Source organism: Balearica regulorum, chromosome 3 (assembly GCF_011004875.1).
Source record: "Balearica regulorum gibbericeps isolate bBalReg1 chromosome 3, bBalReg1.pri, whole genome shotgun sequence".
Classification (NCBI taxonomy): Eukaryota; Metazoa; Chordata; class Aves; order Gruiformes; family Gruidae; genus Balearica; species Balearica regulorum.
In genome coordinates, this window is record NC_046186.1 from 90083814 (window position 1) to 90111276 (window position 27463).

The 27463-nt window shown below is 41.5% G+C and overlaps 1 protein-coding gene across 1 annotated transcript in view; it reads left to right on the forward strand.

Moving 5' to 3' along the window:
- LOC104642404 (visual pigment-like receptor peropsin) overlaps positions 1-19408 on the forward strand; it is a 32769-nt gene extending 13361 nt beyond the window's left edge. Inside the window, exons 3-6 of the mRNA XM_010311371.2 lie at positions 12315-12414; positions 14576-14680; positions 17642-17865; positions 18528-19408. Coding sequence (XP_010309673.1) covers positions 12315-12414; positions 14576-14680; positions 17642-17865; positions 18528-18968 — 870 coding nt within the window. The 3' untranslated portion in view covers positions 18969-19408. The remainder of the gene's footprint in view (positions 1-12314; positions 12415-14575; positions 14681-17641; positions 17866-18527) is intronic.
- The last annotated feature ends 8055 nt before the right edge of the window (positions 19409-27463 follow it).

Below are 27463 nucleotides of genomic sequence, written 5' to 3' on the forward strand. Positions count from 1 at the left end.
TTGTAGAGAGAGAATCATATAGGATTCCTTTTTCCATCAAGATTTTGTTCTGTGTTGGGGGGTCTCAAACACATACTTAAACCCTGACATCCATCTTCTTGATTATTAAGCTTGACAAAACAGAAGCTAGTGATGAAAAAGTAACTTATGGAAGTAGAGCAGCTGTTTTTCAGAAGAATATTGTGCAGAAATAGCAGGACGCTTCTGTGCATAAAAAAAGATGTGAACAGTTCCATCTGTATGTGGACAGCCAGCACAAAGGTCATTCTAAAAATGTTCAACATTGAGCAGCAGCAGGGTTTTGACTGCTTGTTTTTTGGTATTTGTAAAAAGTGATACATTTGTGGTCAGACCAGAATGGGTTTCACAACTGGAGTGAGGAGCTTGGTGCCAGGAAGGTAAAGTGCGTGCCTCCTGTCATGGCTCTGAAGTCTTTGTCTCTTGTTCCCTTGACTGCACTCAAGCTCCTCTGCAGGAGCAGAGGGATGACAATTTGGGCTGTTGCGCACACGAACGTGGCTCTTTCCTTGTCATGGCCCCTGCGTTTTCCCCGACTCGGTTTGTTTTGCTGAGGACGGCCCTACTTGGCTTTCTGTCATTGTCCGTTTCACTGCGTGTTTGCTCCTATTTCATCAGTCAGCTTCTGCTGTCAGGTATGCTTAGGGAATCTTTATTTTCCCAAGCTAGCCTGTCATTTCTGTTTATGAAGAAATTTCATGAGCTCACGTCACTTAATCCACGTAACTATTTTCCTTTCTTCTGACTCGGGCCTCCTTTTGTGCCCTTGGGTAATATTTTTCAAAATTAAGGTTCACCTTTCTTGGCTGCCCCAGTTAGAGGGAGGGGGGGGAAGACAGACACTACTTCTCTTTCAAACAGCCTAGGCTGTGAAAACACTCGGTAAAAAAAAAAAAAAAAAAAAATGCTTCTCCAGCTAAAAAGAACATCTTGTGGCATACCCACTGAATGGGACAGATATGCGTGCTCCTGGTCTCCTCCGCTGTATGGAAGAAACACCACTATTCTTCCCCATGCCAAACATTGTTGTTTGGTTTTTTTGAGGTCTGACAGAGCTCTTCTCTCAGGAATGAGGGTGCACAGTAGGTCTGTATCCAAATGCTGCCCCTGCTGAATGCTGAGTACGGGTATGTTTTTCCAAGGGTGACTTTTGGACTCAGCTTTCACTTCTTGTTTATTCCTTCCCTGTTCTACCACTGTGTCTTAGTCCTGATCTGGACAGAGGGAGGACAGTCAGTCTCTAGTACACTCATTTTTTAGCCTCTGGTAATATTATCAATAAGTAAACTAGTTCATATAGTGAAGTTCAGGTCAGGGAATGTAAGCCAGTGACCAAGAGCCATCTGTTCCCCCATTGACCGTATTTCTAGTGAAAAACTACCTCAGGATATATTTTTGTCCTTCCCATACATTTTTTATTCATATGTTTTGCTGAATTACAAGTTGCACTGAAACCTGTAAATAACATTGCGCACAAATGTTCTTGCACGTAGGAAGTAAAGAAATGTTAATTCTCTGCGGGTAAACACTACAGTTTCTTCTAAACCTTATTAATCAACCAACAAAGTTTTTCTTGTTTCTGTTAATCACGTGATGAATACAAAAGATGCAGGCTTCAGGAAGCCTCTCTTTATAAGGGAAGGATTATAACAATCTGATCCCCATAGGCGCATTTTAGTCATGTCAGAAACCAAGGATGGGCTGTGGAGTGCCCTAGAACTTGAAATCCTTCATAATCCTGGTTCTTTACTGTAAACTAATTGACTAATAATTCTTTAAAAAAACATTACTTACATCTTACACGTAAGAAACAGAAATATCTCATCTGTGCACAACAGAGCACAACGTAGTTATCTCCAGGTAATGGTATTGTCACAGACATACCTGCTGCCACTGACGTGCTGACTGACACTGTTATCGCAGATGAACCCACCTCACCATCAGTCTAGGTATCCCCGGTCCATCTGGCCAGCCAGATGGTGCCAAAGCATCCCCAGCAGATCCAGCTCTGCACAGAAACAGCCTCAGGAACAGCAACAACAAAAAAGAAATGTTCAGCTTTGAGACGTTAGTAAGCACCACAGTAGCCTGCCCAACAGGATTCAGCCCACACCACCTCTGGTCCCTGCAGCCTACCCTCACTGTCCCACCAAGGGCCAGCAGGAACAACCTGCCTTCACTCTCTTTTGCAGAAGTTTCTGTGTGTTGTGTGGAATAATAAAATCACAGAGGGGAGCCAGAGAGAGGGAGGGAGACGACTGTCTCACCTGGGTTTGCTACATAGCAGTGAGGAAATCTGGCTTTGAATCCTGCACTGCTTAATGCTTTGATGTTTTATACGGTATTTCTGTCTGGCATACCCTGGACAGAAACAACTGGCAATGTGGTGAGCAGCAGTGAGCCCCACATTGCATGCATGTATTGTTTTACTCTGTTATCCCTAGTTCATTTGTGCACAGTTTGCCTGACAGCACCAGACCTGTGGCATATGTGCATCCTGAAAGGGCATGCTGTGCCCAGGAAGTCCAAAACGTTCTAGAAGTGCCATGTTTAGTGCGTGTGCATTGAGGAGGATGTGACCCATGGAAATGTCTGGGATTTCTTGCACTTTAACAGACTTTTCCAAATGGTGGTGGTGTAGCTGATCGAGTTCCCAGCTTAAGTCCCAGACAAACGGGAATCTCTAAGAAAAGCTGGGCGTGCAATAGCCCTGCTTTAACAATGCTGCTGTTGGACAAGGAGGGTTCCCCTCCTTCCAGTGGGTGTCTGACCGCTCACGTAGGGAGTTTCTCTTTGTCTCTGGCCCTGGTATTTCTTTGCCTTAAGGACAGTGGAGTATCTCCATGCAATGAATAGTCTTGGGACTTATGTTCCTAGGTGGGGGATGTGGATCTGAGCACCTTTGGATGGAGAAAAATGAATCCAGCTCTCCCACACCCTCCATGGGGAAAAAAGGAGAATGGATCAGCAATCCCTCTGCTTTTCACAGTGACACTGCTTAATTTTTGAAAGGTCTTGCACAGTTAAGGGAAGGATATGGCTGTGAATACCAAGCAATTCTAATCTTTTGCGGCCTGGAGTAAAGCATTAAAAATCAAAAGGGAGGTGAGATATGTCCCTCACCTTGTTCTTTTGGCTACTTTAGGAGCCTCCTTTGCCCACTAGTTTTTGCCACGTCCAATCTAGGAATCAAGCTCAGAGCCACGACCACCATTGCACCAGGCAAACAACCAGAGCTGCAGCCCTGCAAAGCTGAGCACAGTGGCCATACTCCCTCTTACAGATTCCGTTTCCAGTCACTGCCTCTTGCTGACACTTAAAAAATCCAGCAATTTTGGTGTTATTAAATGTGTAGAGGTCTAGTATGACATTTCTGAGAAGTAATAATGCCCATCTTTTGTAAAAATAAGAGGTGGGGATCTGAAACATCAAAAGGCAAATTGCAACAGTAGGAAATTCTGAGATCAATAACAATGAAAATATATGGGCTCTTTCCAGAAGTTTTGAGGGGAGGACTTGTAATCTTGAATAAATTATTTTATATTCTATTGATGGCATTTTCTTTCTCAGAATATGCATTTATCTCTTTTCCTATACACAGATTGTAAAATATTGCTAAATCTTGACTGAGGAGGAAACAGAAGATTAATGCCTTCTTCTTTTAACAAAATGTTCTGTAAATTGTCTGATAAATCAAAACCCCTAAAGGCATTTATGTTCTTTTATAGATAGATTTGAAGGACATTGATTTCTGTCCATTTAATATAACCAGTAAAACCAACAAATTGTTGATGTAGCTAGACTATTGACTCTGTTGACTCTGTGATTTTAGGCATTTGTAAATGCCAAGACAGTGTTTACATATTACGGTAGGTGGTATGGTATTCCCTCACATTCTGATGTGAGGTCGGTGAGATGACCGACCACTGGTAGCTCAGCAGTCAGCAACACCAGTTAATAAAAGCAATGGTAGATGGAAAGGACTGAAATGAAAGCTCACAGGCTTCCTTTCTCCTTCCTTCCCAATACTTGGAAGAGTATTGAGGTATCTGCATGCATTCTTCATCACACTTTTTCCAGTACAACCACCCATTCATGTTGCTCTACCATCCATTTATTTTTTCCTTCAAGAAATCATCCCACTTTCAACTCCCCCATATGTAACAAGCCCCCTTTGCATAGATGTCTCACCCCCACCTCTGCCTCTCGTCCTCCCCAGCACCTGTCCATGTGACAACTCTACTCACCACAGAGCTCTCACTTATAAAACCTAGACAAATCCACAAGCTGTTCACCTTTACCCACCTAGCAACATCCGTCAAGGTAGATAAAAGTTTGCTCCCACTCACCCTCCCTCCCAGCTGGCCACGGGGAGATGTAGCGACAGTTGCTGTTATTATCCTTGCCCACATGTGGGAGCACTCGAATGTTCTTTCACGTTTTTCCTCCTCTCTCTCCCTGTGGGGAACTGTCCGTGCAGACACACCTTGAGTTCACTGGTGCTGGTGCCCAGTGGGGCCGGAACACGTGCTGCAGGAGTACCTTCATCCTCAGTGCGGCCTTCTGCAGTGTCTGACTTTGGCAGAGGTTTCCCGTCCAAAGACTGACTGAGCTCAACTTTGCTTGGTGTAAAAAATCTTGCCATATTACTGTATATCCCAGTGTCTAAACATGTAGCTCTAAGACTGAGGCTGAGACAGGAGAAAAGAGATTTTTTTTTTTTTCTCAAATCTTAATAGCACAGGAATGTGGTCTAATATCTGCTTAGTTGAAAAAATCTACCTATACGATGTTAAAAGATATTAAACCAAATGCAAAAAGGGAGTGAAAATAGTTATTGACTATCCTAGCACAGCACTGTGGTGTGATATTGCCGGGATTTTACTTATATATAGTTTATCATTCCTGACATTTCAGTAAGATGAAAATAACCCAAAGTCAAATCATGGAACTGGCACTAAGAGCATTAACAGATAAAACAGGTGCTAAAGGTGCTGAAGAAAAGCTGTGTAACATTAGCTCTGTATTCAGCTCACCTTACCACGCTGATTCACTGTGAAAGGCAGGATGTGAGGACTGATCTATAAAGCAAATTGGAAAAAAAAAGAGTGCCCTTTACTTTGCCTATGCTGTGCTACACAAATCTTCCTCTCCCAGATATGTTTTTCTGTGTAATTTTAATAACTCAGATATGATGAACTCTAGAATGTATCCTCATTCTTGTTTCCTTGAATAATTGATATTTGGATACTGAAAAAAAATGTTGTAGAGATCTTCCCCATTTCTTTATTTCTGGTCCTCCTTGATATAATCTGAAGAGTGTGCACATGCAATCAAAGAGGTAAAAGCAACTCATGTACAAATCTGTAAGCTAAATTTTAATGAGAAAAATACTTCATCTGCAGGGAAGGTGGGGAAAACTGTGCCTTTGCACAAACAGAATCATTAGCAACACAGCAGAACATTTCAGTGTAACTAATGAGACTGCAGGGAAGTTACGCCAGTTTTCATTAGCAATGAATTTCCCATCATTTTCCTGCAAATGATTATTTCTGCAGCTAATTGCGACAAATTAGGGAAGTTATATATTTGGTACTTGAAAAATTGTGAATGCTCAAACTATCTGTTTTCTTGTTTAACGAGTCTGATGTAGCCCATCCCATGTCACCCAGGCACTGTGTCAAACCACACACTGCTGCCTGGAAAGGGCGTTCGTTGTCTGATAGTGCTCCTAAAGAACCAGGAACTTCCAAAGCCTAGATTTTTATTCCTGCACTAACTTTTCCTCTCAGAGGGCTTCAAAACATCATTTTCTTGTTTCCTTATGTGGAAAATAGTAGCCTTCCTCATTCTTCTGTGCTGATGTTTGTTCCTAAGAGATTAAATGATTCTCTCAAAAAATGAGGTCCATCACTTAACCTTCATCATTCAAGATACTCTCACCATGGGGCTTAACAATTTGTGTTCTTCTGGCTCCTCCCTGGTGCCACATCCTCTCACTGACTTAAGCAAAATTTCATATGAAACTTAAAAATTACTCTGATAATATCTGAGGGTATCTTAAATATCTCACATTTACTCATCTTCTATTTTACAAATATATATTCCATTAAGTCAGTACACCACTAGTGTGTAGGAAGCAATTCCCATTCGGGTCCTGACCCTGATCCTGTCCGGACTGAATCAATGACAAGATGACTGATGCTTGCAATGGGCTGTATATGACACAGCATCCAGTATTTCCACAGCACTCTCCCTGCAGAAGGGATGCCATTATGCCTGGTAGCGTTCCAGATAATAACTCTTTAAGGCCAAGAATAACCTGTATCTTTTATGCTTCCTTCCAGGCTCTCCCTGGGCTACTAGGACTCCTCGGCAATGTCTGTGACTCCCCTGTTAGGAGCTGTCAGGTCCAGCTTATCATACATAGTTGTGATGCAAAGACCCTCATAGTCCATACCCACTTTAGGACTATAAACATTTTCTTGGGATAAACCAGTTATCTTCTGTTTCTCTAGTTATTTTGGTACAGAATCCAGAGAAGGCAAACGTACCAACCTAACAGGAGATCTCCTAGCAGCCACGCAGCTTTTTCAGGCTTTCAGGGCTGTAGCATGTTCTTGTCTTGGCCACTTAATGGCTGAACTGGTACCATCACTAACCCGCCCTGCCTTGCGCCTAGGAGCTTTATGAGCAGAAGAATAACTCCACTCGTGGGCATTCAGCCAGCAATCAGAGATGACCTTGTATTAACCTGATGGTGGCTACGTAAGCAGATTCCTTCTTACTGGGAAACAGCACAGATGATCGTACTTTGGAGAACGTGGAGGGTCAGTTGTAATCTCTGGGCTGTCCTGGCAGAGCCTGTGAACAGTCTGTGGGACCTCTGCTTCACTTGAGACATGTGTAAGCCTCCAGAAACATTTACCATGATATTCTGAAAAGGCAAAGATAGTACTTCTTTACTTTGAAAATAAAAGCATGACTTTAATCTGATGTTAATAGATTTCAGTTATTTGGGTAGGATCACCACAGGCCACAAAGCCAAGCCTTGCTTTCTGTGGAAATGTAAAGATGACATGGGTGACGCATGACGCTGTTTTCTTCTTTTATCTGTCTGTGTATTTGTTTATATTAATAGTGCCACTAGCAAAAAATAAGTAGGCTCTGAATTAACATCTCCAAAGTAGAGAGGAGTTTTGGCTCAGGCTCACTGGTAAGAGTTTTGCAGGGACTAGCATGGATGTTCCCAGAGGGCGATGCTAGAGTTTCCCATTTACTGCTTTTTAATTTCCCTGTCCAGTAATTCACAGGAAGACAATGGCAATACAGCATTTAACCTGAAGATGGGAATCTTTCCACTGTATGATGTGGATCACGAGATAGTATGAGCTGCATGCTTGGTTGCTTCCTCCCCATTCATTCTTCATGGGTGGACTGGAGAGACATGAAATCTGCCATGGTCCCACGGCATCAGCCCAGAGCTAGAAAGCAGGTGCTCCCAAGCATGTGGAGATGGGGTACTTGAAGTAAGATTATAATCTGATGAGGCTGCGTAAGGAAATTCTGAAATAAATTTCTGTCTCTTTGTTAAATGATGTGCCCTTGGTGGGGCTGTTACATTCATAAACCATGCATGTTGATAGGGGCGTGTACTACTACGAGTATAAATTGTGACCTGAGAGGGCTACAGCTCTAATAGCTAGAAGTCAGCCCAAAGTAAGTATACTTTGAATCTCATTTGATTAACCCAGTGTACAAACCTAGAATAACTACAAGCAAACAAGTAGATTTATTCTGGATTCCCTAACATTACTAAAGCCAAAACCTGACCTGCATGTATTAATAGATGGCACTAAATGTACATTTAACTATATAGTATAGTTGGTATAATTACACATCTGTACACATAATTGTACAGCCTAAATACTGCATTCATATTTGTCCTATCTTTAAAATAAATGCCAACAACAGAAAGGTTTAATCATTTGGTGAATGCAAAATACTGTCCAATGCTCTCACTTAATGATTTAAACTATCTAATCCTGTAGCACATCAGTTTTTACAGTTTATTAGTAAATGAAATGCCGTTTGTGTCAGAGACCTATAATGGCTTGGGTTAATGCAATCACCTCTAAGAGCTACCTTTCAAGCCTGCGGAGACATTTTAAGAGGCAGAATGAAACCATAGCAGAGCAATGTTGCATGAGCAAACGATGTTGTGGCAACTGTGGTAAATGATAAGTCTCTTTCACTTCCTGTATTGTAGCAAAGTTTAAACAATTTGGGTGCTTTAGGAACACTATGCGTTAGGAGGTTTAAGTAGTCTCCTGTGAAGACTGATTTTGATTACGAACCTTGGTAGTTCTTCCACTTGACAACAAAGTTACTATAGTCCAGTCGACACATTATTGGTATATCGGAGGGATGGGAGAATTATGTTGTCATCGCACTCGAGTGAAATATTTTCTCACTTACTGCAAACTTTAAGAACTTGTTAAATTTTAAAACATTCTCTATTCAAAGGTACCTACAGTTGTTTCTCCAAATGTATTTCTTAAAGATTGATTTAGCTGCTTTTTGGTCTCTTGAGGTTGAAGGTGGTTTATTGCCATTATCTATTTACATTATGATCTTGGGATAATCTGATCTGTATTCAAAACAATATTCTGAGAGAGTTTATTGTGATGACTTTAAATACATGCAGTGGACAAATAATCTCTATTTAAAGTTTATCTTTTTATTTACATGTTCATTATCTCAATTTAAATAGAAGAGAAAGGCGGGGCACTGTGGTTCTGAAGGGAAGCAGATGCACTTCAGGAGATGATTGGAACAAATTCACCAGTTGGCCAGCGGAGGGAGCGATGCAGCCTTTCTGGCTGCTGAGATCAATGCTTCAGCCTAAATTGAAACGTAACAGCTATTTTGGCCATCTGCTTTTGTGCCATTAACTCTTGATTAATCCAATAATAAGAACAATAGGTTATATTTTACTCTGTCTGCTTTAAGTGAAGACAACCTTTATGAATTCAGTAGGGATGCATAAGTATTAAAGGTAGTAAAAGTGGGGCACACCCAAGCTCATAGCTAAAAATTTGATAGTGCACTGGGGATTCCTGACTCTCCCTGTGTTGAAGCAAAGCTTAAGAAATGAATTTGCATGCAGTAGGAGCTTTATGTATTGTGGGTTGTAGATAGTACACCAAGAACATTAGTGAGATTTAAAATCAGGCACAAGTACAAAGCAGGAAAAAAGACAGCTTAGCTTCCAGGCGGCATAAAGGTAATGAGCAAGTTCTGTGAGTATCTGTATAGCCGAGGGAGTAACATTGGTACAGCACTGAGAGAAAAGCTTTTAAAACTGCTAATCTACTCTTGATTTTAATGAGTAAAAAGGAAAGCTGGTGGATCAAAATTACCATGCAATCAACTTTGTGTTTATGTCAGAATTCATTATTGCCTATTAACACGGCTGCTATTTGATCATCATTAATAATAGGAAGGACAACATTGTATTACACAAAAATGGAGGAAATAATATGACTGTGGAAGGAAGGAGTGGCGGAGGGGAAGGATAAAAGAAAAACAAAACCAGGGAAGGGGAAGAGCATTAATCTTCCAAAGTAATTAAATGTTATCTACTATTCTGGTATTTCCTTGACTGTCATTCCATTTATCTTTAAAGATGCAGAAAGCTGAGAATATCATATATTTTTGTTATCTACATATATTAATATCTCTGCCTATAGTAATCGGGACTATGCTAAAGCAGTTTTTCTGTTGCTAACTACTTTGGGTTCCAAGCAGTTGCTTTGGTTGCTGCCTAGTCAGTGTTGCCTGTTCAGGAGCAGAAAAAGTAGCGGAGGTCTTTCTTCCACGTCCAGTAGGTGTATGCTTGAAGTAGGTTGGCTACAGGTAGAGTAAGATCCCTCATTTTCTTCTGAAGACCTATGTCTAAGTGACACTGATATAAAAGTATTGCAGAAAGGACAGACTTGCTGGGAAAAGGTGTATGGATAGCTAGGCTCAAGAGCTAAGTCATCACCGACAGAAGTGTGGCAGGGACAGTACTGGTTTGGGGATCCTACTCCCAAAGCAGTCCTAACCTGCTTGGGTGCTCTCTCATGTTTACCTGTTCCAGATGCCATGGCCTCTGTACAGGCCGTTCTGCAGCTCAAGAGCCACCTCATTTACCTCCTTTATTTGTTTCATCCCAGCACCCTTGCCATCCCCAGAGCTCCCTCTCCTCCTCGGCACCTCATCCTGTCACCTGGTCCTAAACCGCCGAGCCTGTGGCTGGCTGTTATGAAATGCTGCTATGAAATTGTACGAAAACAAGACACGGTGCTGACAATGGATCAGTCCTATGAATTGTGTTGATTTAGGTAAAACTACTTTTTTTTTTTTTTTAGCAAGGCACCACTCCAAAGAAAACATTTTGGCTTGTTCTTTCTTATAGCGACAGATTTTCATCTTAAATGGTAAAGGGCAAGAGTGTATTTTTAGACCCACTTTCCTCCCTTGTAAGTGTGCTCGAGGGCTGTTTGAACTGATCACTTAATATAGTTGTCTCTCTTTGGTCTGATGTCAGGGAAGGTGGGTGGAAGAATAATAGTTACATCTGCAGGTGATAAAAAATACACCGAACTATTTCAGAAAAACTCAACCAGTTTCAGCATAGGAGGGCTATGATACAACTAAGAAGCTTGTCCTACTACTTTAGTATTCGATCTCATAGCTCTTTAGAATTAATTTCAAAGTGTTTATTTGCATCATTGCTGAAATACTGCTTCCTTTCTAATCTAATAACTGATGCAATTGCTTAAGCTTATGCAGCCTGGTTTCTCCGTAGTCCTTGGCCACGCTGTTTTCCGCATCTATGAAGCATCGTTAGAGCAAATGGAGAAGTGGCAGCTGTTTGCATCATTAAGGCTAATGAAATACAGAGCACGTTTGCATATCCAGGTACTTCACCCATCTCCACAGCACACAGTGGGCCAAATTCAGCCAAGTGCGGCTTCTAGCAAGTAGCTGAGACATCCAAGGAACTCTGTTTTCTGGTGTAAACATGGTTACATATATACACCAAGTATGAGCTGATCGTAAGTGGAGCACGGGTGGATGTAGATTGTTGTAGTAGCAAGTCTTGCACGTGTTTAAAATGTGGTGGGTCTGTAAAAGTTGGCATTAAGAAGTGTATAGAGTCAATACAAGGGCATTGGTAGCAAGAAAAATCACCAGTGAAAGAAATGATGAAGCAACCCTTTCCTAAACTTTCACCCAATTTAATTTATACAATCTGCTATGGTCTCAGCTTTAAGCCTGGATTAAAGCCCCAGATTCAGTGCTGGGATAAACTGAATTACACGGGACTTGTGCCCATTCACACAAAGACAGAGTTTGTTCCCGTAGAATAATGATGTGCCTTTCTCCGGATAATTTTACCACTTGAATGCCAAGTTACAGTCCAGAGACACTTGCTTAATATTCCTGCTTCACTCGGTGTAAAACCGGCACCTCCAAGAGCTCCTCTGCTCTGGCTGGTTTGGTATATCATTGCAAGCTTTCAAAAAAAGGACTGCCTTCAGCGTTTTGCCTGGATCATTTCCCAGTCATAGAGTGCTCCCTAGCAGATGGCTACATCCATCTCCACTACAGTCAGCAGCAACTTCCTTCCCATACCCAAAAGTGAAGCTAGCAGCATTGTGACCGTCCTGCGCGTATATCGCTGAGACACTGACGTCAGTGGGAGCCTACACAGCCAAACAGCTCTGCCTGCGTCAGTCAGAGGTGGTGAGGATCAGGGCTTCATAAATAGCAGGCAATCAGTGGCACCAACATTGCAACTCAATCTATTGGAACGATTTAGCTTTGGATGGGTTTGTTTAATTTTTTGTAAAAGCTTTTCTCACTCAGTTAAGTTTGCATGTTTGTTCTGCCTAAACGGGACAGCTGCATCCAGTGCTTTTTTGCCTATTCAGGGATTTTTCTTTTCAGTTCAACCTTTTTCTCCTTCATTTGGCAAGTCATTTCAGGGAAGCATAGATGTAAGGGTGTGTTTGCTTGTTTACTTTATGGACATGACAGAGCACTTATATAATTTTTGAACATTCACTTGCTCACTGATCCTATAGAAGATAACCGCACCTGACATTTTGAATTTCCCTGCTAGATGGGTTTCTGGAAAAACTTTCAAGAACATTAACAGGAAAATGACAGGAGTAATCCCTATAGTTCTTCACCCCTTCGGCTCTCTGCAGTAAAAGAGCATCCTGCACTGCTTTGTTTTTCAGATTGATGGCTTCCTGACGCTTCTTTTTGGCCTGGCTAGCATTAATACCCTTACAGTAATCAGTGTGACTCGCTACATCAAGGGCTGCCATCCTGAGAGAGGTAAGGAATAAAGGCAAGCCCCATTCTGCCTTCATTGCACCTGGTGCAAATCTGTATTTCTTTCAGTCACAGGCTATATCAAATATAAATTAGATGCATTGGAAACCAGAACATAACACAGTCTTTTACATTACAAACGTGTTTGCATAGAATCCTTCAGGGTCAACCCCAGTAAGAGCCAAATTATTACTAGTCAAATTATTACACTTTGGTCACCATGGGTTAAATTCACCCTTGTGCCAAAGATACCACAGGTCCTGCTCACCCTCTGTATTCTTCAAAATGCAACTTAAATTACTGCTAAGCGATGCATACATGCTTGTCTGGATCTCACTGTAAGCAATAAATTTCATCTTCTGTGAGATGATGCTTGGGAAGTTTCCATTGTTAAGACCTTTGGTTCGGAAGGCTGCCCTACATACAAACATTTTCACTCTTCAGGGTGTTTTGCCAGGGTTCATGCACAGCAGGCATCATGGACTGCTTTAGATGGCGCTGGGAACATTCAGTCTACACATCCGGCCTCCAGCTTGAATAGCACTGCGCAGCCTGCCATCCCCACGTGTCTCTCCAGCCTCCCCTCGGTGGACAGTTTCACACCACAGGAGAAGAAAATTACTCCTGCCATCCCCAGAACTGACCATGACCTGACCCTGCCTGGATGGTCCCTTGTCTCCTGCTTGTCTCTCAGATCTGCAAAGCATCATCACCACAGCATCACGCCCACACTTCTTCCTTCTCTTCCTTTTGATCTGGAACCAGAATATCTCAAACAACCACTGTTCATTACTCTCTCCAGTGCTAGAAATCTTTTATTAACCCCTCTCTGTTTTTTTTAATTTCATTTTTTTATTAACCTTTGGTATAAATGCCTCTGTAAAGGCATTCGAGTGACCCACTGTACAACTCTGATTTGAAATCCTTTACACATTTCCTGTCCTGTGAAGCCCTCATCAGCAAGTCTATACAAACATGCCATCACCTACTCCTTTCCCTTTATGCCTCTTTACCGTCACCACACTCACCCCAGGCACACCTTATCACAGGATCAGTAGAAACCTTTCCTTAACATTCATCTTGGACCTCGTGCCTGCTGAAAATTTTGACTTCCACTGACAGCCTTATGTAATCTCTCCTCTTTCTACCTACGACTTCCATAAATTCTCCCTAGTCTCCCTTTCACCCATGCTTAGATAATGTATTATCAATTTTCATGCCTTTGTTATGACTGGCTTGCACCATCTTTAAGGCATGAACATATTAATGCCCACAGGTAAAGCATGCATAAATACACTGGATGCATCATATGAGTTTTTCTTTCTAATAGCATGAGTAGTATTAGCTGTGAAAAGAACTTCTGCAGGGAGGTCTTTTTTCCACACAGTTTGTTGTAAAGGTAGACTTGTTGAAGTTATTTTTCAGCAGAAACTGCTGTTGGAGCTGCTAGAATTTGGCTGTGATGTATTCTACATCTGGTATTCATTACATATTATGTGAAGTCATATTTAAAACCCACGTTTCTCTTTTGCAAAGCTGTATCACATGTTCATCTGAGGGTGTGCATAATTTATGTTTGCCTCTTGAGGAAATCTGAGCAAGCACCCAGTATAACTTTACAGAAATGTTGAGGAACAGAGATTAGTGGATGCATAAGTATTTCCCATGTAAATGAAGAAATAACCACAATGTATGGCAACAGCAGGACAGATTAAATAATTTTTATTGAATGGCTAATGTAGTTTGAGTATCTAATGTATTTTCTCCTTTTTAACAGGGACAACCTTGAAGTGAATAAGAAAATCCTCTGAATTTAGACTTACCTTGTTCTATGTAAAACTTAACATGCAACTGTTTCCTGCTTTTTACAAAATTGCAAAACATAAGTCTAATGTAGAATTTGCTAATTTTGCAGTGCTCAACAAACACATTGTCTCCTGCTTAAAAGCCATTCATTTCCACAGTTCACGAACGGTCTTGAACATAAACCTGACAGATACTTTCAAATTTAAGCTTTTCTTATGAATATGCATTTTTTGTATCTTAATATTTTTTGAAATAGCTGTATTTTCTTTATTAGCTGTTGGCATAGGAATGCATTTAGATTTTAGAGGTATGTTTGCCTTTCTAGCTATTATTTTCTGACTAAACCGTGCCATTGCAGGTCACTGCATCAGCAACAGCAGTATGACGGTGGCTCTGGTTCTCATTTGGATAGCAGCTTTCTTCTGGTCAGCAGCTCCATTACTTGGCTGGGGCAGTTATACAGGTAACAGGTATCTTTCAGTTGTGCTTATTTGGCACTTCTCCACTTAAATGAACAAAGATACTTACCTTGCTTACTTGCTGTTTGTGATAAATCAGACTGATTATCAGTAGAACTGAGAAAATCATTCATCATGCATGACATATGCACAGAGTGTTGCCTGCTTTGGTATCAGCTATAAAGAGATTTTTTTTTAAGATATCACAGGGAAGACTTGGACCAAGTGTATATTACCTATGAAAAAAGAGAGGGCAGAAATATTTGGCATGATTAAGCAATGAGATAAAGGAAGCTATTAAAAGACATCCTTCAAAAACTGTCAAGATTGGGAAGCTAGAAAAGAATACAAGTTTCAGCAAGTTAAACTTGAAACTATAATAAGACAAGCCAGAAAGATTTGGTGAAACAGTTTGTTGAAAATATGAAAACTAACACCGCAGAAGAAGAAAAAGATGTCAGAAAGTTTGTCAGTCCAAGAAGTGATTAGGGTGCAAGACAAGGCTATAGCAAAACAAACAAACAAAAAAAAAACCAAACCAACCAAAAAACGGGAGGGGGAAGAAAAAATTTTGAATTGTGGTGATTCAATGACTAAGGGATATTCCCACACCAGAAAACTTCTTCACGGGGAGAAGTTTGAGAAATTGTCTCAAATTAGGTCGCTCAAAATTCAACAAAACAAATATCTAGGAATAAACGGTAATGATACAGGAGTCCTAACAACTGAAATCATGTGATTGAAATTGTCCAGCAGTTATCTGCCTGGATCCTGTAGGCATCTGCATCCTTTGAGAAGTCATGAAATGTATGAAGACTTATTAAAGCAGCTATGTAAATTTATCCTCTTAGTAAATTCATAAGCTTTGAGGTATCCCAGGACCCTTGAAATATGGGTGTGAGAAAAGCGTCCATTTCTATGATTGGTTAAATTGTCTATCCTTCTCAAACCAAAATGTTACCAGGACATTAGGCTCAATGGATCTTTTGTTTGAGACAAACCCAAACTGTTTATTAGACTGTTCTAATTTTCTGTCATGTTTTTGCACTCTGGATATGTCATAAACTTGGGGGGTTTGGACTGGTCATTTTCTGTGTATCTTCTGGTGATCTGTGTTTTCTTTTTACATTAATCTTATTACCTCTTCATTTGTAGAAGGATTTCTGATGTCCCTTTTTGGCCTTAAAATGGAGCCAAGGACTTCTTGGGCATCACTGCCTTGTCATGGCATCCAAGTGTCCCCATGGATCCTGTTTGTACTTTGGATTCAATTCCTCGACATTGGTCTTCAAGACCACCTCTAGGAGCACTTTTCCCTACTGAGAATCGCGCACATTTCCATTGAGGGCACCGGTGGAGATGTGGGAGCCCAGCAATGGCAAGTCTGGCAGCAGCAGGCAGCGGGTGCAGGCAGACCACAGCACATTACACCCGGCTGCCGCAGACCCTCTCACTTCTTCACAGCAGCTGCCAGGGTCCCCGGGACCCCGCTGATTTTTGGAAGTGCCACTTGCCAGTGTCTCTGCAGAACAGGGAAACACAGCTCTGAATTCTGACTCACAGAAAATCTGCAGGATTTTCTTTTCATGTCATCTGGAGGCTGCTTTCTTTTTTCAGTCAAAAGTTTTCACGAACCAGAAACCTGGAATTAAGCCAGATTTTAGGGTTATCTTTTTGAATCTTGGGGTCTACTGATGAAAAAGGCAAAAGAGACAAAAATCTTTTACTGAACACATCCAGACAGCAACACCTAGAGCTTTTGGTGTTAAAAATACCAAGCTCTTCTTGATGAGAATCATAAAAGAGATTTTAATCTTTTGCTGCTTTAATTCATCCTATCTAAACCTCCTATCACCTATGTGGAATTAAGGGAATTTTTTTTTTCTTCAGAATTATCACTGGATGTCAGGAGAGATCTGTTAGCAAATCATGCAGGCTTCACCCGTATTATATCTTCAGGACTTGTTAATACTTGACTTATATAATTTTGGTTCATGCTTCATTTATTTATAATTCCATTTGCTGCCATAGCTGTCAGAAAAAAACAGCTTTTTCCACTTAAAAAGAAAAATCAACAAGTCACAATCTATAGAAAAGCTCTAATGCTATCAAATTCAAGTTTTATATCAGAACACATTTCCAAACACATCAGAGAGTCTAAAGAAGTCAACTGTTATTTATAAAAGTATGTAAACAGAGACTGCACCTTATTCCCACTGCGTTTCCCTTAAGTACCTGATCAGCCAGAGTCCTTTTGGAAACCCCACTAGCTGCAGATCCTGCAATTTGCCTAACTTCATTTTTAAGAGCCTGCACCTCCTTTGTAGTTGCAGAGCTCTATGCTTTCCATTTAGCAAAAGGTGTCATATCTTTCTAAGTATTTATATATTTCATCTTCCCATAACCTTTATCATTAGCTGTACCAATTTGCTTTCATGGCTCTCGCTATAGTAAAAATTTCATTGCCTTTTCATTTCTATTAAAAAACTCTCAATATTTTTATTTCCTACTTTGCTTTGTTAGTGACTTTTTACGTTTGGCATATTGTCTCTTTACAATTGCTTGTTATGCTGTTACAGCGCTCATCTTAGACAGTTACTATGTAGAATATAACGACAAATAAGAGTAGGTAACACCCCATAATATCAAACCTACTGAATAAATGCCTCCCCCCCCCCTCTAATAAAGTATCACAATTTCCTATTCTGAAACAACTTTTTATGCATTATGGATTTACACTGGAAATCTAAACTGGACAAACTAAACACATTAAAACTTGTTACGGTCTACCTGGTCTTGAAAAATTGTTTATGTAGGAAACTATGTAACAGGTCATTAAATCAGAAAGATCAATCCAGTCTTTAGTGCTTAAAAGAAGAAAAATACAGCATTTGAACTGATAAATTAATTGCTCAAAAGCAGATAAATGTTCTAAAACTGCTAACCAACTTATTTTTGCTTTCCAGATCGCATGTATGGCACATGTGAGATAGACTGGGCAAAAGCCAACTTCTCTACAATCTACAAGTCCTACATTGTCTCCATCTTTATCTGCTGTTTTTTCCTACCAGTAACAGTCATGGTTTTCTCATATGTGTCAATTATCAACACTGTCAAGCTAAGCCATGCATTAACAGGACTGGGTGATCCCACAGACAGACAGAGGAGAATGGAGCGGGATGTCACCAGGGTGAGTTTGGGTTTCATGTTGGGTGGGATTTATCTCAATGAATCTGTCTTTCCAGAAATCGGCCCCAACTAGAACAGAAGAGAACAAAACAAATCAGTCACATTTCATTTCTCTATAATCTCTAGTGACAGAGTCTGAACTCACTGAAGAATACGAGAATTGGTTAAAACTCCTACCCCATCAGTTGGCTAATATTGGTGCTATATCACATGTGAAAAATAATCTAAATATAATCGGAGTGAGTTATACCTCACAAAACCAAAAGTTTGGTTTGGCATATGCTCTTTTCTTTCAGAAGTTACGTTACTTCCGAGGATACACAGAAAGTACAGTGGAGTTTTCAATTTACTTACCGTTGACTTAAGTCTACCCAGAACCCTCTTAATTCATATAAACATACAGGGGACCGTAGCTATTTTCATTCCATTAGATGAGGCATTGCTCAAGCATACCACCATGCCAAAATTAGACATATAGCTTCTGGGTTTGCCTGGCTCCATCAAAGCTAACTTTTTGGTTGCCTGTACTCTCCTGTGAGCCATATCCTCAGGACAATCTGAATGTTTCCCTTCCAGCCAAGTGTCCAAGCTACTAATCCCAGTGTATTGCTTCCCTGATTCCTTCCAGAATAGATTTAAGACTATTCTTCTTCTGTCTTTTAGGTTTCTATTGTCATTTGCACAGCCTTCATTATTGCGTGGTCACCATATGCTGTCATCTCTATATGGTCTGCCTATGGTCACCCTGTGCCCAATCTTACCAGCATCCTTGCCAGTTTGTTTGCTAAGTCTGCCAGCTTTTACAATCCCATTATCTACTTTGGAATGAGCTCCAAGTTTCGGAGGGACATTTTCATCTTGTTCCATTGTGCCAAGGAAGTCAAGGACCCTGTGAAGCTCAAACGTTTCAAAAACCTCAAGCAAAAACAACAAGAGCCTTCTCAGAAAGAAGAGAAGTACGCAGGAGAAATGCACCCTGCACCAAGCCCTGATTCTGGGGTGGGAAGTCCAACCAATAGCCCACCTCCTGCAAACAGGGAAGTGTATTTTGGTATTCTCGATACACCATCTAATAACCCTGATATTGAATGTGATAGACTGTAAGTTTTGTGGCCACTTAACACGTGCACCCACTTTGTGTTCAGGAAGACCCTCTTCAGATCAGCGCTTGAGTGATTTCCTAATTCCCAGGCCATCTGTTTCTTGCTATAACACTGATGACTATACAACTCAAGCAAATCAGACGGTAAAGTGATATTTTCCTATTATGTAGGTACAAAAAGCTACGAAGCACATTGCAATGTGGGCAGCACACCCAGTGCCAGAAACATTTGATTTTCACATGCATGCAGGAAGACCGAGTTGTGAAAAGCAGGCATTAGCTAACAAAAATAACGAATATGTTCCTATCCAAATTTTATTAATTAGGAAATTACATTTCCAAATATTTTCTTTTTTGCTTTTCAACAGTCCCAGCCATAAAGGATTGTTTTAGCTCCATGGTACTGTAGGAGAAGACGGGCCCTGCTGAGATTGCTGTGGAGCTGCTGCAGCTCCAATGGCTGCAAACTGGTAGGCAAAGCAGTGTACTCCCCGTGGGGCACCGAACCGTGCCCCTCGTGGGGCTCCTGCGCCCTCTACGTGCATGGATGTGTGTCTGATCGTCTGTGCCTGACTCTGTGCATGTCTATGCAGGGGCTGAGAGTTGTAAATCTTGGGATTTGCTAGGCACTGTTGTCTAACAGTAGCTTCATACTTTTCCTCCTTGATCTGCAGAGTTATTTCCACCTTCTCTGACCTTCCAGCGAGCAGGGCCTGGCTGCAGCATTCAGATTCAGGAAAGCTGACCTTTAATTTTACTGATCTGTCTCAAACCTGGTTGTTTTTCTACCTGACTATTAAGGTGGAGCAAGAGATGTTCTACAGGCAATGAAACCAACAACGACACCAAGGTTTTAAGAGTACTGATGAAGTGTGGCATCAGAGCTATTTACATAATATAATCCAACACTTCACTGCTGCTTCTAAAGAAAGTTTTTGTACCTGCCTATGGGTAAAAGATGACTTTTAGGTAAATGTAACTAAGTACCAATTAAGGACAGTGATTTAAATAGCTAAGCTGTAGGCTTAAATCAGTAGCAAGACAATCAGATGTTATAATTCCACCATGTTTATTTTACAGATTCAAAGTGAGGAGGTATATCTTCATAATTCCCCATCTTGGAAATTAACTGCATACTCAGAGACTTCTGTAAAAATGTCTCTGTATTAGCCATGGAAATTGTGGGTTCATTTTGTGTCATTTGCAAGTTAAACAAGGGGAAAAATGAAGGAAAAAAACCCCAACAACATTGGTTGCTATGACTTTTTGGAATCTCACTGTCTGGCTGTGCTAAAATGTAGTTGTTTCGCAAAAGTGTGCTTTTCCAGATGTGTTTCTTGGGAAGGTTACAAAAAGAACCCGCCTTCATTTCCCCCATTACTCTATTTGTTTTGAGAAAATCACCTGTGTTTTGAAGTTAAAAACAAATAAACATTATAAGCAACAGCGGGGAACTGTGTTTTCTTTCATGGCCACAGATCTGAACTACAAGAGTATTCATTTTTGTGGAAAATTTTGAGATATGGGTGCTATTTCATTACCATAAATAATTAAAAGCAAATAAGTAAACAGTTTGCTTCCAGATAAAAGTGCATGCTGTAGCTGCAGAAATAGATGAAATCATTTAGGGCAAAATCCTGTCACAGCTGGATGAAGCCAGGCTGGGCTAGCCAAAGCTAGCATGCAGTTTTGAAAGCTTCTAGGTATAACACAAAATCCACCTTGGTAACCCTGCTGTGGGCTGAGCCTTCGCACTCCTGAGAGTGCTCAGGTTTTCCTCCAAAGAAAGCGGAGTGCCACGTATCCCCGTTGGACGTGGTTCTCAGAGGTACCCGCAGCCACAAGTGTGCTGGGCACCTACCCGTAGAGCCTCCGTGGCCATAGATGCCAGGTTAGCTTTTAATCTGTATTTCCACTAACTTACAGATAACTAGGGAAAACTCTTGCCCTGCTGCATTGTAGCAATGTGGTTGATCTGCAGGATTCAGACTCTGAGATGGAAAGATGTGGAAAGGGGAAGGCGGAGGAACAAGGCCATTTCCAAGAGTGCTCCCAAACACCAGCTGAAATCTCTTCTAGTTCATACGCCATTGAGCACGTACAGTGAGGTTAGATTGGGGAAAGAGGAGGGAGCAGTAAAAATGAGACAGAATAGGAGGAAAAATATAAGAAGGGGAGAACCAGATAAGAAGGAGAGCAACGGACCAGGAGCCAAAGGACACATACTTGCTAAAGGCAACGCAGAAAAAGCCTCGACTGGACCACGGGCTTATGGCTACACTCCTTTGTGGATGTACAGTAATACCATGGGACTGCATAACTGGAGAGCAGAATATCTGGTTTTGCAGGCTACACGGAAAAAAGGGGATGGATGCCTTTGCAGGCACCAACCTGTGCTCCAGGTTCAGTAGCAGCAAGAGCACATTTGTCACTGAAGTCACTCAGGTTAAAAAGCTCCCAACCCTAAAGCATCGGTGCCCTATAGCTGCAGCCATGACACCAGCAAGTGGCTGAAGGCAGAAAAAAGGTCCACACTCCAAGCACAGGTAAGGGAATGTGCTTCAGGATTTTAAGCATGAAAATAAACACAAATCAATGTGCACAACACTTTGCCTGTGTCCTGCTTTTCCTTTCTGTGTTTCCTCCCCTTGTCTCTGGTCCCACACGTGCCCGGACGAGGCTGGCCTCTGCTGCTGCCTGTGCAGATGGGCTCCTCTGCCTACTGAGTGCACACCGCCGGTCAGAGAAGAACAAAGAGCTCAGGGGCTTGAGAGAGTCAGCAAGGGAAGACACAATCTAACTATGCTGAAGGGGGATGCGGGAGTCCTAGGCTCAGTTCCAGATGGGGCTTATACTACTTAGTTGGCAAGAATGAAGTACAGCACAAACAGCATAGAGTCCTGGAGTCAAATTAGTCCTCTCCATAACCTTGCTACTCCCCACAGCCTTGGATTTTCTTACACAGTGGATGAGTTTTAGCAGCAGAGATGCAAGAAGGCTGTTGTCCTGACTGATATTCTGGTGACAAGGATGCCATCCTGGGAAACAGGAACTTTGAATGCTCTCCATCTGAGGTGGTTTTACAAGGGAGGTCCCGCTCACCTTGACAAAGCAAGGGACTACCTGCTCCCAATGCTTTCTCTTTAGAAACACTGTATTTTTACATTTTTCTAATGCAAAAAGACAATGGGTGTGCCAAAAGCAGGGCCAGATGTCATATCTCCATGAGAGAGGACATCCCATCCTAGTGCTGCTGCTTTACCTTGTGTGAAGGCAGGCAGCATGGGCTTGCTAATAGGACCTGGTTCTTCCACAACCTCTACCAGGGGCTTTTTCCAATGCATGTTGTATTGAATGGATTAGTGCCAGCCTGCACAGCTGAGATCTCATGACAACTGCTAGTATCAAAATGGTGTCTTGTCATGGGGTAGGAGAACATTATTAAGATCTTCCTCCCTTTGGCATAGAATTTCTGGCATGTAGGCTTCTTCTGTCTCTCTTGCTCAGCCCTGGATATTACTGTGAGATTTTGTAATTGTTGGGGTTGGTTTCATGTATGACAGACTAAAACTAAGTAGCATCATCTGGCAGAAGGCAGTAGGCCAAGCAATCCTACCATTTCCAAAGGATGCTCGCAGCATTTGCTGGCTTGTTCCAGCAGAATCTGAGACAGAGGTTAGCCCTCTTTTACCCTAGATGCAAGAAACCCAGCCAAAAAAAGCTTGCTATCTGTTCAATTGCCCATTTCTGTACTCACAGCCTTGTTGACATCATTAAAGCACTTTTTGGCAAAAATGACGTGCCTGAGCATAGTAAAGTCGCTCTGCAAAAAGCTTGAAGCCCTTAAGCCATGCTTTAAAATATGTCTTTAGCTACTCTACATATTCATTTCCAAACAATTTCCAACTGTTTTGATTAGCTATTGATTAGTACACTCAGCAGGTGAGTTCTTAATGGCTACACAATTCATGTGTATCAAAATGTCATCAGCTCTTACTTGATTATTTCTTATTTTCAATATTATTCATAATTATCAACATAATAGTATTATATCATGAGTGCAGTTATTAATGATGAAGCGCAGCTATTAATACTCACATGTACAACTTTGCCTTGCAGGTGGATTACCAACATCCCTGTCACTGACACAACCTTTTCACTTAGGCTACACAGTTCAAACTATCAAGTTAACTCGGGATTACTTCTGTTCAATTTCCACATTTAAAAGTAGCCTCTTACGGTTTGGGAAAAATATATATATAGTTATAATTTGTTTATTTATGTCAAGAAAACCTTTTGGGCCCACATTTTCCCTGCTGGCATTTCTGCCAAGCTGAAAATCCTTTAGGGTGTCAGCACATTGAAATACATAGCAACATTTCTTAATAGCTTTGACATTTCTAATGGTAACATGAATAACTTGTGTGTAGTTGGAGGGAGTGGGATAGCATACTGCAGTCCAGTCCTTGTTCTCAGTAGTATTGTGCTTTTTCATCTAATGAGTCATGTAAAAATATTTCTTGTAGCAGAGACCAGAAAACAGGAAATTCCCCCTCTACCCCCCCTTAAGACAGTGACTTTATTACAGTGTGAACTACTCAGGCTTGCACCCCCTTTCAGGCTCTCTCCACCCCTATAAATCCTTCATTCTTTGCTGCACAGACTGACAAGATACGAGAGATACAGAGAATGCCCATCCGAGCATGGTCTATGGTTTAGCACTTTCCTCAGGAGCGAGAGATGGAGACAAAAATCCCTTCCCGAGGGTAGGGCTGGACAAGAACATCGTTCTCCTGCTGCCCTGGTGAATGCTCTCATCCCTGGGCAATGATTAAAAAAGGTGGGTAATGCTTCCGTGTCCATATTTTCAACTATCCTGGAGATAAACCAGCCTGTCAAACCAGGTTCTCTTGTAATGCTCTGTGTGTCCCTCTGTCTACCTCTCAAATTGCTAAAGGCTTGGAGTCTGAACCTTCTCAGTACAGCAACAAATGCAAAGGATTTTTACAAGCACTTTGGGAACTCTTCAAACCAAAGTGGAGGTGTCTGCAGGGTCAAACAGGTCTGTGTCTAGTATGTGGCGTGAAGTGCCTAATTCCTGCCTGCACCAAAGACTCCACAGTAGCTGGCCCCCAATCCCTTCCTGCATTGATAATCTAGGAATATGGAAAGCTATGATACTGTGCAATTGGGGGGGGGGGGGGAAATACCTCCAGGGTCATCATGGTCAGCATATATTCCTGCTTTCTGGGAGAGGACAATTAGGTGATTCCAGATGAAGCAGGCTAAAAGCTGAAAACAGGATCTTCTTCAGACAAACAGAGTAAAGGTACTACTGGATACACCGATACACAGATCCTGCAAGAAGCTTTGTGCCTGGAAGGCTCATAAAACTTCAAAAACCTCCATTCAGATTAAGAGACGTAGCTAAGTGAATTGCACTGACTGCAAGAGAGAACAGGAGCCTGTCATCTGGGCCTATGTTTTTACCTACAGCTTTGAGAATACAAATATCTATTTTAATACATATTTCTGAAGGTTTGGTTTTGGGGTTGGATATTGGGGGGGGGCTATTCTGTCTATATAACAATAGCTCATTATAAAAGGGAGGTAAGAATGTGTCCATCTTGATGTGCAAAAGAAGCACAAGAATAAATTTAAGATTCAAGGGATGTCCAAATAGTAATAAAATAAAAACAGAGAATAAGAAAATTACTACATGGGAAGTAATAATCCCATTGCTAATGCAAAAATCAGGGCCACACTGAATGATAAAAATAAAAAATAGAACTGTCTACCAGCTGTCTGTGCCAATAATCATCATCTTTAATGCTCACTGAATGAGACAAAAGCCCTTTGGGGATAACAACAAATAGGCAGCATTTAATTACGTAATAGGATGTAACTTTGTAAAATGAGAGTGGAAGAACTTACAGAAATCACTGCAATAAACACCCTCCCTCACTGATATTTGACAGCCCCAGTAGCCTTTGACACTGCACGCCAGCCAGCCTGGCTGCTGGAAAGAGCCACCACTTGAGCAAAGCTGGGATGGTCCTGGAGGGCGTGCACATGGCTGGAGGCACATCAGACAACTCCAGCACAAGGTCAGCACAAGCTGCCCAAGCAGGAGGCACCTGTGTGTGTCACATCCACCACAGTATTTGCAAATGGAAGTATGAAGTCAAGTATAATGTTTGGCAGCACAAATGAGAGCACGAGCATGTCTTGGTGACGTGACCTTTGCCTCCTGGCAAAGCTTTACCACGCACCAAAGATAATTTTCAAATGGAGTCATATCATATAACGTTCATACAGAGAAATGGGAGAAAGTTAGTGAGGCCAGGGCATGCTTTGCATCACTGGTAAACTGCTGTATGAAATGAACAAAACTAACTTCAAGAACAAGCTAGCCAATCCCTGGGATAACATGTGGCCTATATGTGGATTTAAAGGGAATGGAAAACGGGCTTTAGATCATCCTTGACTGATGCCATGTTACCTGACAATCCAGCCCTCAGCTTCCTTTGCTGAAAGGCAGTCAAGTACAGTGGCGTTATCATGTGTCTTATAAGAAAAAAAATCAACCCAGGCAAATAACCAGTTCAAGAATTTGAGAGTTTAAGTCCTAGCTCCAGAGATGAGACCCACATCTCCCCACAATTTGGGGGAGCTATTACCTGACCATTCAGCATCCTTGAAGTCATAGCAAGGGAAAACATTCACTTTTGGAAAGCTGATACATCTTATTCTTTGAAAGATGCTATACATTGTTGAAAATACACATTCTTGGAAAGATAACATACCTTACTGTGATGGTGTGGACAGGGAGTCCAAAGGAGGGAAGGTAGAGCATCATGAAAGTCACTGAACACTGTCCAACTATCAAAGCACAAGAACATATTGGCAAGTCAAGGAAGACTCGGGTCAGCCACGCAACATATAAAAGGACAAGGAAAATGGGCTATGAGGACAGTAAAACTGCTGTGCTGATCTCATATTTCACTTTTTCCTGGGATGACACAATCCAACTGAGGCATGCAAACATTTGCAAGGACCGGAGGTGTAGCGCAGTATATTTGCCCTGCAAGTCACTTTCATGGGTTGGCGGGCTGGGAATGCAGGTTAGATCCGTGTTTAGGGAGCTGTTGCCTATTTGGTGACCTACAGTACTGCTTGGCTATCTTTTCTTTGAGAGACAACGTCACTGCTAGACCTTGGCTAAATTCATAAGGTCCTAAACATTTCAGCTTCTGAAAGAAGTCAGAGCTTTTACAAGAGGTGCAGCACACAGGCTCAGAAAGTGTGGGAAAAGGTGACTCTCTCTCTGAGAGCTGCGAGGATGACCAGGCTAACACTAAGATAGCCAGTCAAGTATGCCTGCAGAAAAGGAGCCAAAACCTTTGACATCACAACTTACAACTGAGAAGAATAAGCTATATCAATTTCTGGGCTGCAGCAGTATTTAGCAGACTTGAGTGTTCCTGAAGTTAGTTTAGACTCCTCTTTGCTTATGTCCCACTTTGCTTATGGCCCTGTGTAACGGTTGCTGGTGCCCACCCACACCTCTGTTGATTTGCTGTGACCCTGGGGAGAAACGGCATCCCAGTTTCACATTTCCAATCTAATAGAAATCCCATGTTTCAAGCTTCATGTTTACAGCTTGTTTTACTGCCACATCCCATATTATACCCAATACACACTATTGGTAGGTGCTTTAGCAACAGATAAGGAAGAGAGCAGCCAACAACTAGAAACTTAGCATTGGTGAATACAACACCAAAACACTTTCTAATAAGAATTTTCACTGCAAAACAGGCACAATTTTTCCCAATAGCTTTTCCTCACCCAACCTACTACGTAAATGGAGCATCACCACGGACTAGTGAAACACGGGGAGTGCCCACAATGTTAGCTCCTACCAGTTCTGCCCATAAAGAATCCTTTAAGCATTTACCATGCTAGCAGCAAAGAATAGACCTAGCATACGCATCAGAAAACCACTACCAAGAATAATGTCCCCAAAGTCCTCCTGCAAAGACAACATGTACTTGGGGGCATTCCCCCTGTACAACGATATGCAACAGAAATGAAGTTGACAGTGTTAGTTATATTGTCGCAATCTATACCAGGGATTATACTTCTGTCCTCATAAAATTAAGTTCTCAAAATAAGACCCACTCAGTGAATCTTCTCAATAACCTAAAGACTTTATCCTAATGCCTCCATCTGCAAAATCTGGAATTGTACTTCACCCAGCAAGTTCAGTCACAGTTCAGTAGGCACAGTCAGGTCTAGGGATGCTCAACATATGGTCTCTCAGCTGTAGATCCCAAAGGTTTTTAATGAAGATGACAAGCCTCAGCTGCTTCTAATCCTGAAGAATCTGATTGCTTTCTGAATAGCAGAATACACCTAAAGCACTTCTGCCACAAAAAGTCAGGTTTATCTTATTTTTTAATATGTGATCTTGCAGAGTAAGCAAAGTAAAAACTAG